General features: G+C 42.3%; 1 protein-coding gene across 3 annotated transcripts; it reads right to left on the reverse strand.

Moving 5' to 3' along the window:
* Window positions 1-2,769: 2,769 nt before the first annotated feature.
* rae1 (ribonucleic acid export 1) lies at window positions 2,770-10,800 on the reverse strand. Of its 3 annotated transcripts, XM_089009556.1 has the most exons (13): window positions 10,673-10,800; window positions 10,150-10,267; window positions 9,973-10,077; window positions 9,756-9,848; window positions 9,595-9,681; window positions 9,395-9,481; window positions 9,229-9,300; window positions 7,836-7,943; window positions 7,641-7,747; window positions 7,441-7,516; window positions 5,781-5,975; window positions 5,634-5,719; window positions 2,770-3,082 (listed from the first exon to the last, which is right to left on the reverse strand). In XM_089009556.1, coding segments are annotated over exons 2-13 (1,107 nt in total). In that variant the 5' UTR covers window positions 10,240-10,267; window positions 10,673-10,800; the 3' UTR covers window positions 2,770-3,081. The 3 variants fall into 3 exon arrangements, with proteins under 3 accessions (XP_088865682.1, XP_088865680.1, XP_088865681.1); XM_089009554.1 differs by lacking the exon at window positions 2,770-3,082 and having other exon boundaries at window positions 5,630-5,719; XM_089009555.1 differs by lacking the exon at window positions 2,770-3,082 and having other exon boundaries at window positions 5,630-5,719; window positions 10,150-10,272; window positions 10,673-10,790.
* Between the last annotated feature and the right edge of the window lie 864 nt (window positions 10,801-11,664).

The raw sequence follows: 11,664 nt of genomic DNA on the forward strand, positions 1-11,664 counted from the left end.
CATTTTTTTGTTTCCTAACTGACATCAGTAAAACGTTTTATAGCATCGAAAATACCCAAAATACGCATTTAGTCAAGTGCAAAACAACAATAAAAATGACTTAAAGTGTCCCAAAACTACTTCAAAATGACCTCGGAGATGTCGAGTTTCAGAAGGTCCCGCCCATTGTTCGTGACGTCACTTTTGGTCACACACTGCCTTGCTCTAGAATCAAAACAATGGCTTCAGGTTCGGAGAAGATACTTTCTTGTTACTCATCCAGTTATGAATATGATTCAAATAGTTCTGAAGAGGAAAGCATAAATGTTTGCAATTGATTAAAGAAGTCCTTCCGTATCAATTCGAGCCGTCAGGACTCCAATGTAGCGTCCCAGAAAATGCACAAGATGGCGCCCAAGCTCAGTTGGAAAAGAGCTGATTTGTCTGCTGGGAATTTGTGTCAACTAGTATCCAATAGTAGTCTTGGTGCAACACACAACGATTCACCATCGCAATATTTGTGTTTTCCTTCTAAATTCGCCATCAACACGATGTTTTCAGACCAAACAAAGTACGCAAAATGCATTGTGTGTCTCTTTCTCGGTCAGGGGCGTTCCTGACGTGACATCACCAACTCAAAAACAAGACTTCCTGAATATTCAGCGTGAGTCTTAAAACGTAAAATATAGCTGTATGCGGTGGAATCTTTTTAAAATATGCTCAGTAGAAGTCATTTTTGGACACAACTTGTCCAGGGGCATCGGTTGTCCTTTAATAATAAAAATAATAACATATTTTAGTTCAAGCACATTTCAAAGCTCCCAAGGACACTTTACAGTCACAGACAAGCATAGGTACTATAATAAAATACAATCACAAAATAGAATACAATAAATAAAATACAATTATAAATAGACACAAGAGAAAGAGCTACACATAAAATGCAATTTTAAATAGGTGGGTTTTGAGATGGGATTTGAAGGTGGGAAGAGAATCCATATTACGAATGTTGGAAGTGAGTTCCAGAGTTCGGGGGCAGAGCAGCTGAAAGCTCTGCCCCCATTAGAGATCATTTTGGGAGAGGTGAGAGTCCAGCTGGGAGTACACAACTTTTTCTAGGAATTTAGAAATAAAAGGAAGGTGAGAAATGGGGCGAAGGTTCTTGAAGATGGCATCCCTTGGTACAACAGTTTTTCAGTACTTCAAAGACTTTGCTGAGGATGTTTAACACTAAACAGGCAAGGGATGTAAGAAAATGGATCCACTTGCTGGTGGCTTTTGAGAGGAGATGGTGAAGCGCAGCCGCAGAAAAATCTTCCCGCCCTTGGCCGCTTGGAGTCCCACTGCTAAGTACCAAAGGTCAGACTCACAGCGAGGTGATACACCAAGAACCTCAATAAAAGGGCATTTCAATTCGCGCCTTGCACTCAGTGACCCGGCTCATTTTGCCCCGCAGGGCCTCCATTGCTACCTGTGTGATATCTCTTATAAGCGTGTGGCAACACCCACCCACCCCTACGTGAAAAAAAAAAAACTATATGAAGAATCTTTGATCTCTTGGTCCTTATTAGGTCTTTGACCCGGGCTAACACTTTTGAGTTAAGAGCAAGACAGACAACACGCTCCACCTGCTGGACAACACACACACACACACATGCCTGTTTCAATGGTTTTGTGATGTCCGAATAACTACAGATAAGGAGTGAGGACCGCCGTTTCTGATAAGTTTAGAGAAGAACTAGTGTTACATTTGAATACTAAATGTCACCCATCTCCCACTTCAACTTCTTAAAAAAAATAGAAATAAAAAGTGGACTTTAAAGTGAAATAACAGCAGGAGTGAGGTTTCTGAATGGGTACATTCAAAGTCCTCACCCCTATAGTGAATTTGGTTAAAATATTGTTTTACTTTTTATAGCATGAACTTTTTCCTCTCATTAACCACGCACACACACACATAAAAACACACAGTGAGTCAAAAGTGTGTGTATCCAAGTTAAATGAAAATACACACCAAAAAATTCATTTTCGGTGAATTTGTGAGAAACTTTAACAGATGCATGTATAGGCCCTCTACAAGCCTTTAGAATGAAAAACTTGTGAGGACCGGCCAAAAGGTGCTCACTTGTCAAAAATGTCCACACTACGTATGGTATTAAATGTTAATGGTCCTCACAAGACTAATCATACAAACACACACACACACACACACACACACACACACACACACACACACACACACACACACACACACACACACACACACACACACAAACATTGGGATCAAACCATAGTGGGATTTATGTAGAGGTTAGGTGAACAAAAGCCTCAAACAATTTTTTTGCTGGAGGCCACATTGTAGTTCCGGTTTCCTCTCGAGGGCTGTTATGAACTTTGGGGGAGCCATTAGAATGTTTCTTCCTCTCCACATCTACAGTGCACAAAAAAGTAATGATAAACTAGTTTTCAAATTTGTAGTCAAGAATGACTGTTATTGTGGTTTACATGTAACACTTGTTTTGGAAATTTTGGTTGGGACTTTAGCAAGCATCATGGAATTTCAAAAGTCGGATTTGCTTTGGCGGGCCGAATAAAATCACATGGCGGGCCAGATTTGGCCCCCGGGCCTTGCCTATGACACCTGTGCTCTAAATTGTTCGCAGGTTTGAATGTGAGGCTAAGTGATTGTTCATGGAAACGCCCTCGACGTCTGGGGTAAAGTCGGCCAGGCTACAGGGCACCCGTGACCCCACTGAGGACAAGCTGTGCATAAAATACAAGGCATTCAAATCCAGGAGTCTTCACTTGTTTATTTTACATCAACATCATTCCATTTGGAAACAAACTACAGAGTTGCAGAAATTTAAAATGGACAGTTTTTGGAGAAATGTAAAAAAAGAAAAGCCAACCCAGATGTAAGCGAATGACCAACTTCCAAACGTATGCAAACTTATACAACCATTATTGTGTAGGGCTCTCTGATTGGTCCGTGAACAGGAAGTGGCACCACATCAACTGGTCCAGGTGTCAAAAAAAAGGAGTCTTTCTTAAGCGTCAGGCTGTCTGCGTTTCCCCACATCACATGTGACTTGGCAAGGAGAATCTAAAAAAAATAAGGTGGGGAGGCACTCAAGTGAAACACAACAATTTATTTCTTGAATCAACCATGTCCAATTTCGCACCGCATTAAAGGACAACTGACACCATTTTCTTGATATCAGAAAAATGTTTTATAGCATCTAAAATACCCAAAACACGCAGGCTGATATTTTCAGTCAAATGCAAAACACCAATGAAAATGACTTAAAGACTTAATTAAAGAACCGACGCTTCCAGACAAGTTGTGTCCATAATTTGTAAAATCACTTCAAATGACTTGTACTGAGCGTATTTTACAAAGATTCCACCGCATATAGCCTCACGCTGAATATTCAGGAAGTCTTGTTTTTGAGTTGGTGACGATACTGACCGTGTCGTCACGGTAGGTATCATCACTGACCGAGTAAGCGACACACAATGCATTTTGAGTACTTTGTTTGGTCTGAAACCTTCGTGTTGATGGCGACATTAGAAGTAAAACACATAAATAACGCGATGGTGAATCGTGTGATACTCGCAGACACAAATTCCCATCAGACAAATCAGCCCATTTCCAACGGAGCTTGGGCGCCATCTTGTGCATTTTCTGGGACGCTACATTGGTGTCATTCATTCCTCGAATTGATATGGGAGGACTTCTTTAATCGATTGCAAACATTTATGCTTTCCTCTTCAGAACGATTTGAATCATATTCATAACTGGATGAGTAAGAAGAAAGCATCTTCTCCGAATCTGAAGCCATTGTTTTGATTCTTGAGCAAGGCAGTTCGTGAAGGAGTATCCTGGCTTGACATCACGAACAAGGGGGCGGGACTTTCTGAATCTCAACAGTTCCAAGCTCATTTTGTGGCAGTTTTGGGACACTTTGTCATTTTTATTGGTGTTTTGCGTGTGACTAAAAATATCAGCCTGTGTGTTTTGGGTATTTTAGATGCTATAAAACGTTTTCCTGATGTCAGTTAGGAAACAAAAAAATGGTGTCGGTTGTCCTTTAAGGGGCCACGAATCTCCACCAAAAAAAAGTTAGTTTTGGGACACTAACTCCATCTCCCACTTCAAGTTCTTTAAAAACAAAGAAATAAAAAGTGGACTTGAAACTGAAATAACAGCAAGAGTGAGGTTTCTGAATGAGTACATTCAAAGTCCTCACCCTTATAGTGAATTTGGGTAAAATATTGTTTTACTTTTTGTGGCATGAACTTTTTTATTGGTGGTTTGCATTTGACTAAAAATATTAATCACCATTTTTGTTCCTAACTGACATAAGAAAAACGTTTTATAGCATCTAAAATACCCAAAACACGCAGGCTGATATTATTTGTCACACGCAAAACACCAATAAAAATGACTGAAAGTGTCCCAAAGCTGCCACAAAAGGAGCTCGGAACTGGGCAGATTCAGAAAGTCCCACCCCCTTGTTCGTGACGTCACTATTGGTCACACACTGCCTTGCTCCAGAATCAAAACAATGGCTTCAGAGAGTTCAGATTCGGAGAAGATGCTTTCTTGTTACTCATCAAGTTATGAATATGATTCAAATAGTTATGAAGAGGAAAGCATAAATGTTTGCAATCGATTAAAGAAGTCCTTCCGTATCAATTTGAGCCGTCTGGACTCCAATGTAGCGGCCAGAAAATGCACAAGATGGCGCACAAGCTCTGTTGGAAATGGGCTGATTTGTCCGCTGGGAATTTGTGTCAACTTACACCTTCTTTATGTGTGTTACTGCAATTGGCTGCGACGCCCAATGATTCACCATTGCGTTATTTATGTAGTTTTCCTTCTAATTTCGTGATCAATACAGTGTTTTCAGACGAAAAAAAGTATCCAAAATGCATTGTGTGTCGCTTTCTCGGTCAGGGACGTTCCCTCGTGACGTCACTTAGGGCATCGTCATCAACTCGAAAACAAGACTTCCTGAATAATCAGCGCGAGTCTTAAAAGGTAAAATATAGCTATATGCCGTGGAATCTTTGTAAAATGCGCTCAGTAGAAGTCATTTGAAGTGATTTTACAAATTATGGACGTAACTTGTCCGGAGGTGCCTTTAACAAAGCACTTAAAAGCTTAACAGCAGGATGACAGATCGCACACTACGCTCGGCCCGGCTACAAGGACAATTTTGGAAACCCGAAAGCTCCGCCATCAACCCGCTTTGTTGGAGATGTGCCAAAAGGCAGTTTGTACATGCTACATATGCAGAAAGCATGCAAGCCATCAAAGAGCCCAAGTCACTCGGGTAAAGCGTTTGATCAAACGTCTACTTGTCGAAGATATGCTAACTTCCCTCCACGCACGCCACGGGCTACAGTCCAGGGGTTTCAAACTCCGGTCCTCAAGGGCCGTAATCCTACATGTTTTCCAAGTCTCCCTGTTTCAACGCACCTGAGGCTGTGTTGCAACAGGTGTGTTGCAACAGGGAGACTTGGAAAACATGTAGGATTACGGCCCTCGAGGACCGGAGTTTGACACCCCTGGGCTCCATGGTGGTCGGCGAGGCCCAAACGTCCGTAGAGGAAGTCATGGTCCCAAACGGGCTTCAGCGGCCTCTCACCATTTCTTGTTTCGAGGCTTCAGCTCCTCCGCCGCGTTCCTCAAGAAAATGTAGTTCTTCTTCTGGGGATTGTAGTACTCGTAACCCTGAAGGACCAAGCACCAAAGATGAACACGTTGACAACGTTTTTGGTTGGGGTCATCTTACCTTTGACCAGTCATAGCTGGACGCATAGGCAAAGATGTTGCCGTTGTGGTTGAAGCAGCAGGCGGTGATTGGCTGGTCCAGCTGCTCCGATGTCTTCAACTTGATACGGGCATCTTTGTCCCAAAAACTGAAGCGACCATCCGAGCCGACGGTAGCCAAAGTTCCGTGAACGGGGTGGAAGAAAATGGCGTTGACCTGGTTCAGAAGGAACCACCCCACCCCGACATATTCTTGGTTGTCGTTTCATCTTCGCCACAGTGGTATTTTCAAGTTAAAGGACAACCGACACCTCCGGACAAGATGCGTTCATAATTTGTAAAATCACTTCAAATGCCCCTCCCATGCCCTCCTGCCCACCCTGACAGCACTGGGTAGCTCCCTCAGCCAGAGACTGTTACACCTGTGCTGCAAGGAGAGGTCCCGCCGCTCGTTCCTACCGACTGCTGTCAGGCTTCGCAATTCTTAATAATCACATGTGAAGAAAAAAAAAACCAAACAAACTGGACACTTGTACTGTAAATATGGGTTGATGCAGTACAGCTACATATATCAATATGCCTTTCTTGATACTTGCACTATGTAAAGGTTTTTTATGAAACGGTTTTGCACATTTACAGTATACAGTTGACATTCTCATTTTACTTTGCTTAGAATATCTTGTTTTTCTATCCTTTCACCCTCCCCCACCCCCCCCTTTCAAATTGCTGCTATGGACTGCAAATTTCCCCATTGTGAGACGAATTAATATTTTCTGATCTGATGACTTCTACTGAGTGCATTTTACAAAGATTCCACCGCATTTAGCTATATTTTACATTTAGGACTCGCGCTGAATATTCCGGAAGTCTTGTGTTCGAGTTGGTGACGAGTCCTCACCCTATGTCACTGAAGGAACGCCCCTGACCAAAAAAAGGACACATTGTAGCAGTCCTTCAATCACGTCAGTGCATTTTGCTGTACTTGTTTGGTCTGAAAACTTCGCGTTGCACCAAAAAGAGGCTGAAGAGGGCGACAAAGCTCAGTGTAAGGAATTAATCAGCCTGTGGAAACGGGCTGATTAATTCCTTACACGGAGCTTTGTCACCATTTTCTGCTTCATTTTTAGTGCTACACTCCCCCCCTATTGCCTGAAAATGGGCCGAAATAAATTCTCGATTGCAAACATGTAGGCTTTCCTCTTCAGAACTATTTGAATCATATTCATAACTAGATGAGTAACAAGAAAGCATCTTCTCTGAATCTGAAGCCATTGTTTTGATTCTCCAGCAAGGCAAGACATCTTAGGGTGACGCCACGGACAAGGGGGCGGGACCTTCTGAAACTGGCCACTTCCGGGTTAATTTTTTTTGCAGATTTTGGACACTAAGTCATTTTTAATTGTGTTTTGCATTTGACTAAAAATATCCTACTGCATGTTTTGGGTATTTTAGATGCGATAAAACGTTTTTCTGATGTCAGTTAGGAAACAAACAAGTGATGTCGGTTGTCCCTTTAAGTCATTTTATTGGTGTTTTGCATTTGACTAAAAATATCAGCCTGCGTGTTTTGGGTATTTTAGATGCTATAAAATGTTTTTTTTAATGTCAGTTAGGAAACAAAAAAAATAGTGTCGATTGTCCTTTAAATGGTGGAATGTCAAAATGGAAAACGGAGGCCTTACAGCGTAGATGTCCTGTGGCGTGGCTGTGTTGGTTCCGTTCGACCTGTGGCACTTGAAGGTGAAGTTGTCTTTGGCTCTAAATGACAACGGACAAACACGCGTTAGACGGCGACAGAAATCCAATGAAAGGAAAACGGAAAGATGTTAGCTGTCGTTGAGGAGCTGCTGCTCCAAAACCAAAACAAGAGGTTGATGCTTACGGGTTGGGAGGGTTGATATAGTGGATGGCGACACGTCCCTCAATGCTTCCCAGCGCAAAGCCGGTGGGTTTGTTCTGCTTGTCCTTGAAAATGGCCACGCAGCGGTGCTGCAAGCCGCAGTCGCTAGATTACATTTCCGAGTGGCCGAAAAGTTGCGGGGAGCAAATGCTTTTCTTCATGAAGAAAAGGACTCGCCTGATGCTTCAGAGGTGACTCAAGTCTGCGGAACTCAGAGGGTTGGTTCTCCAACTGGTATACGATCAGGCCTCGCTCCGCCGTGGCCACCACCGCCATGGGATACACCTGCAGGGCCGCATCACACATTTTGAGGTGCTCTCAGAAAAGCCAGACGTTGGCTAAAAAGACAGACATCGATATACAGTGATCCCTTGGCTTACGAATTTAATTTGTTTATATATGATTATTCTCATTTTAATGGTTTCCTGTGGGAAATTAATTTTTGGGATACACACTTTTGGCCTTACACACTGTCTGGGATATATATATAATATATATATATATATGGCTGTGTTGGTATATATATATATATATATATATATATATATATATATATATATATATATATATATATATATATATATATATATATATATATATATATATGAAACGAAGATGAAACGACAAAAGTGTGTATCCCAAAATCTAATTTCCCACAGGAAACCATTAAAATGAGAACAATCCGTTCCCACGTCTCCATAAGACATAATTTTCCACTTTCTAATTATCTAAGCCTTAAAACTACGCAAAATATACCTTATTTTATGTATAATAAATGTGCTATAGTATCAAAATTAAAGAAATAAACTGTACTGTATAATAGTCGTTTTATTGACCTTTGTGGTGGTCGTTGATGGCTTGATGGAGTGGCCGGTTTCATCAGCATTTAACACTTGATGAGGAACGTAGCCTTCTTCTTTCACCACCTTGATGAATGATCCCTTGTAGGTGCTTTCTCTGTGATAATTTTACCTTGTTCATCATCAATTGTGTTTTGTTTAGCTGGGTTGATAGCTTTTTGCATAAAGTGTACAAATGGCTTGTGCGGGTTATTTGTGGAGCCTGATTGGATTGGATATGCCTTTATTAGTCTCACAGTGGAGAAATTTACATTTCACAGCAGCAAAGTGATTGATGTGATATTTCAACCTTGCAGTCTATACTCTGCTGTTGAAATATCAAAGTTAAAACGAGTCCAAATTTCACTGTTTTCTATCCATTTTATCACTCTCTCTCTCTCTCTCTCTATGCCGTCTGCCTGTCTCTTTAATGTTTAACCCTCCCCCCCTCACTGCTGCGTTCTTGACCAATCACGGGGCTTTAACCGAAGACTGGGGGCGGGGAATAGAGGACCAAAACAAGCCGGCTGTCATTTTCTTGTTAGGAGAACGGGCTTGTTCGCGAATGACACATCACTCATTGTGGCAGATCCGTGTGTATCCCGAAAAATAGTTCGGATGCCAAGGTAAAATTTTCATAAATGTAACGTCCGTAAACCGAAAGGTTCGTGAGCCAAGGGCTTTGTAAACCGAGGTATCACTGTATTGCAGAATTCTTCACGTTCACGTACAACATCGGCACAGTAACATCTTTCAGGCATCTGCAGAGACATCATAGGATTGGGAGAGCGGGTGTCCCAAAACTGGAAGGCAAAACGACAACAGGCTTTCATGTAGGAAAGGTTGGATGGAAAATAAATCGAGTGTGTTTTGACATGCAGATGCAGGTTAGCACACCTTTAGTGTTTTGTCCCAGCTCCCGGTCATGACGCAGCTGTAGTTGGGCGCTTTGATCCAGTGAATCGACTTTATCGGGCCATCGTGCTGTTAAGAGCACAGGAGGTGAGTGAGAAAAGAGGACATTTGTGGCTGACTAGACACCAAAGGTCCAGGGGACCAATTCCAATTGAATGCAGATTTGATCCAAATAAAGTGACCTGGGCAATTTGCATCGCTTGATTGCTATTGAGATCCCACATTTTGGCGGTCTTGTCACAGGAAGCAGTGAACACTTTACTCCCATCCTGGATAAAAAATCAAGTATGTTGAACATTTTCCTCTTTGTCTGCAAGTGTACGTTACGTGTGGTTAGACTTACATCACTCCAGCAGGTATCAAGCACAGGACCCGTGTGCATCTGTTGGGCTTTGGGAACAGTTTGACCATTGTCCTGCACCTCCCAGCACCGAACCTCATGGCAAACAATACAAAACATATTTTTCTCTTATTTTCTGTATCACACACTATTGACAGATAAACGGTGCCCGTGGCTAACGTTCGCCTCAAAACACTCTGCAACAGCCGCAGTCACTCACATCATTCGCCCAGGAACCACCGATGAGAAAATTGCCAGGCATGGTTGGGGGGCTGAAAGCCAGACAGCTGATGCTGTCATCGGGTGGGGAAGTCACTTCAACATCCTTAGAAATAAAAATAAAAAAGACATTCTTTGATAGTCGAACAAAACAACGGATAGCCAGTTTATTGTTTACCTTCATAGGATTGTGCGTGTCCGCCGTCGAGCTTCCAAAGACGCCAGTTCCCGTTGTTCCAAAACTGGAATTTGTGCCAAATAAACTCATGGCGCATTACCGTTATCCTTGATCTGGCCTGACCTCGTAAGAAAAGTAAACACAGCCTCTCACCATCCACACTGCAACATTTCCCAAGCAAATAGACTGGAAGCAAAGCCTACGCCTAGTTACATTACAAACTACAATACATAATTAACGATTAGATGACAAAGGACGACGATTCTCACCAAAACTATTCCACCAGTTTTGGGAGCAATAGCACAAAATACGGGTCTGCCGTTACTACTAATCCAATAAGACGATTGAGAGAAGAGGAGACTGCGAAGAGGAGACTGCAAAGTGTAACAAATTCCTGAGCTCGCTAACGTTAGCTTAGTCCATGTTACAAATTTCCCCCTTCAGACCGGTGATCGTTATCGCGAGCAACAGCGGGAAACGTCGAAACGGAATACGGACAGCCCTGAACCGTAACTACACGTACCTCAAATTCGTCACGCTCCGACCCCACCGTGGACTGGAGTTTAACCGAATAGAACGAATTTATTCGGCGCAACAACCCCACAAAATGTGGCGCTTGTTTTGCACCGTGTCGCGGTGTGATGACGTGAGAGTGCAAGGAATCCGGCGCTGCGCCGTGGAGTTTTCACGCCACGGGGGCAGTGTCTGACAAAAACGTGCCTTCTGGTTTGTCGTTGTCTATTCGCAGATGCATTTTGTTTGCCTGTATATGTCAAAACCTTAATTGAGATATTTTCAAAGCGAGATTACCCGTTAAACGTATGCGTTGCTGACATTTAAAAACGCTGGTCACCGAAAAATATCTAGCTGGCTAACTATTTATTAGATACCTATTAGCCAGCTAGCTAGCTTGCCTTCCATCTATTTGAGTTATTCGGGGTTGAGTGAACGCTGGCGCGTGTGGCTGCCGCTGCTCACCCACAGAAAAAAAACAACCTGCGACTGTAAAGTGACCTCGAGAGTTTTGAAATGCAATGTATTATTATTATTATATTTGAAAGTGCTCTTTAAAAATGAGGTCTCAGGGAAAAAAATGAAAGTGTTGCTGATCTTAACCCTTAAAGGACAACCGACACATCCGGACAAGTTGTGTTCATAATTTGTAAAATCACTTAAAATGACTTCTACTGAGCGTATTATGCAAAGATTCCACCGCATATAGCTATATTTTACGTTTTAAGACTTGTGCTGAATATTCAGGAAGTCTTGTTTTCGAGTTGGTGACGATTCCTGACATGACGTCACGTCAGGAACGCACCTGACCGAGAAAACGACACATAATGCATTTTGGGTACTTTGTTTGGTCTGAAAACATCGTGTTGATCCGTGTTGATGGCGAAATTAGAAGGAAAACACATAAATAACGTGAGGGTGAATCTTTGTGTGTTGCACCAAGACTACTATTGCAGTACAGACGCCTCAACGTGATACGGAAGGACTTCTTTAATCAATTGC

Source organism: Hippocampus bargibanti, linkage group LG12 (assembly GCF_051943395.1).
Source record: "Hippocampus bargibanti isolate YZ-2025 linkage group LG12, ASM5194339v1, whole genome shotgun sequence".
Lineage (NCBI taxonomy): Eukaryota > Metazoa > Chordata > Actinopteri > Syngnathiformes > Syngnathidae > Hippocampus > Hippocampus bargibanti.

Excerpts from the sequence above, each read along its gene's own strand:
- rae1 (XM_089009554.1), bottom strand. The coding sequence starts at position 10,239 with ATGAGTTTATTTGGCACAAATTCCAGTTTTGGAACAACGGGAACTGGC. Across the intron at positions 10,078-10,149 it reads ACACGCACAATCCTATGAAG|GATGTTGAAGTGACTTCCCC; the intron begins GTAAACAATAAA and ends TTTATTTCTAAG. Across the intron at positions 9,682-9,755 it reads TTGATACCTGCTGGAGTGAT|GATGGGAGTAAAGTGTTCAC; the intron begins GTAAGTCTAACC and ends TTTTTTATCCAG.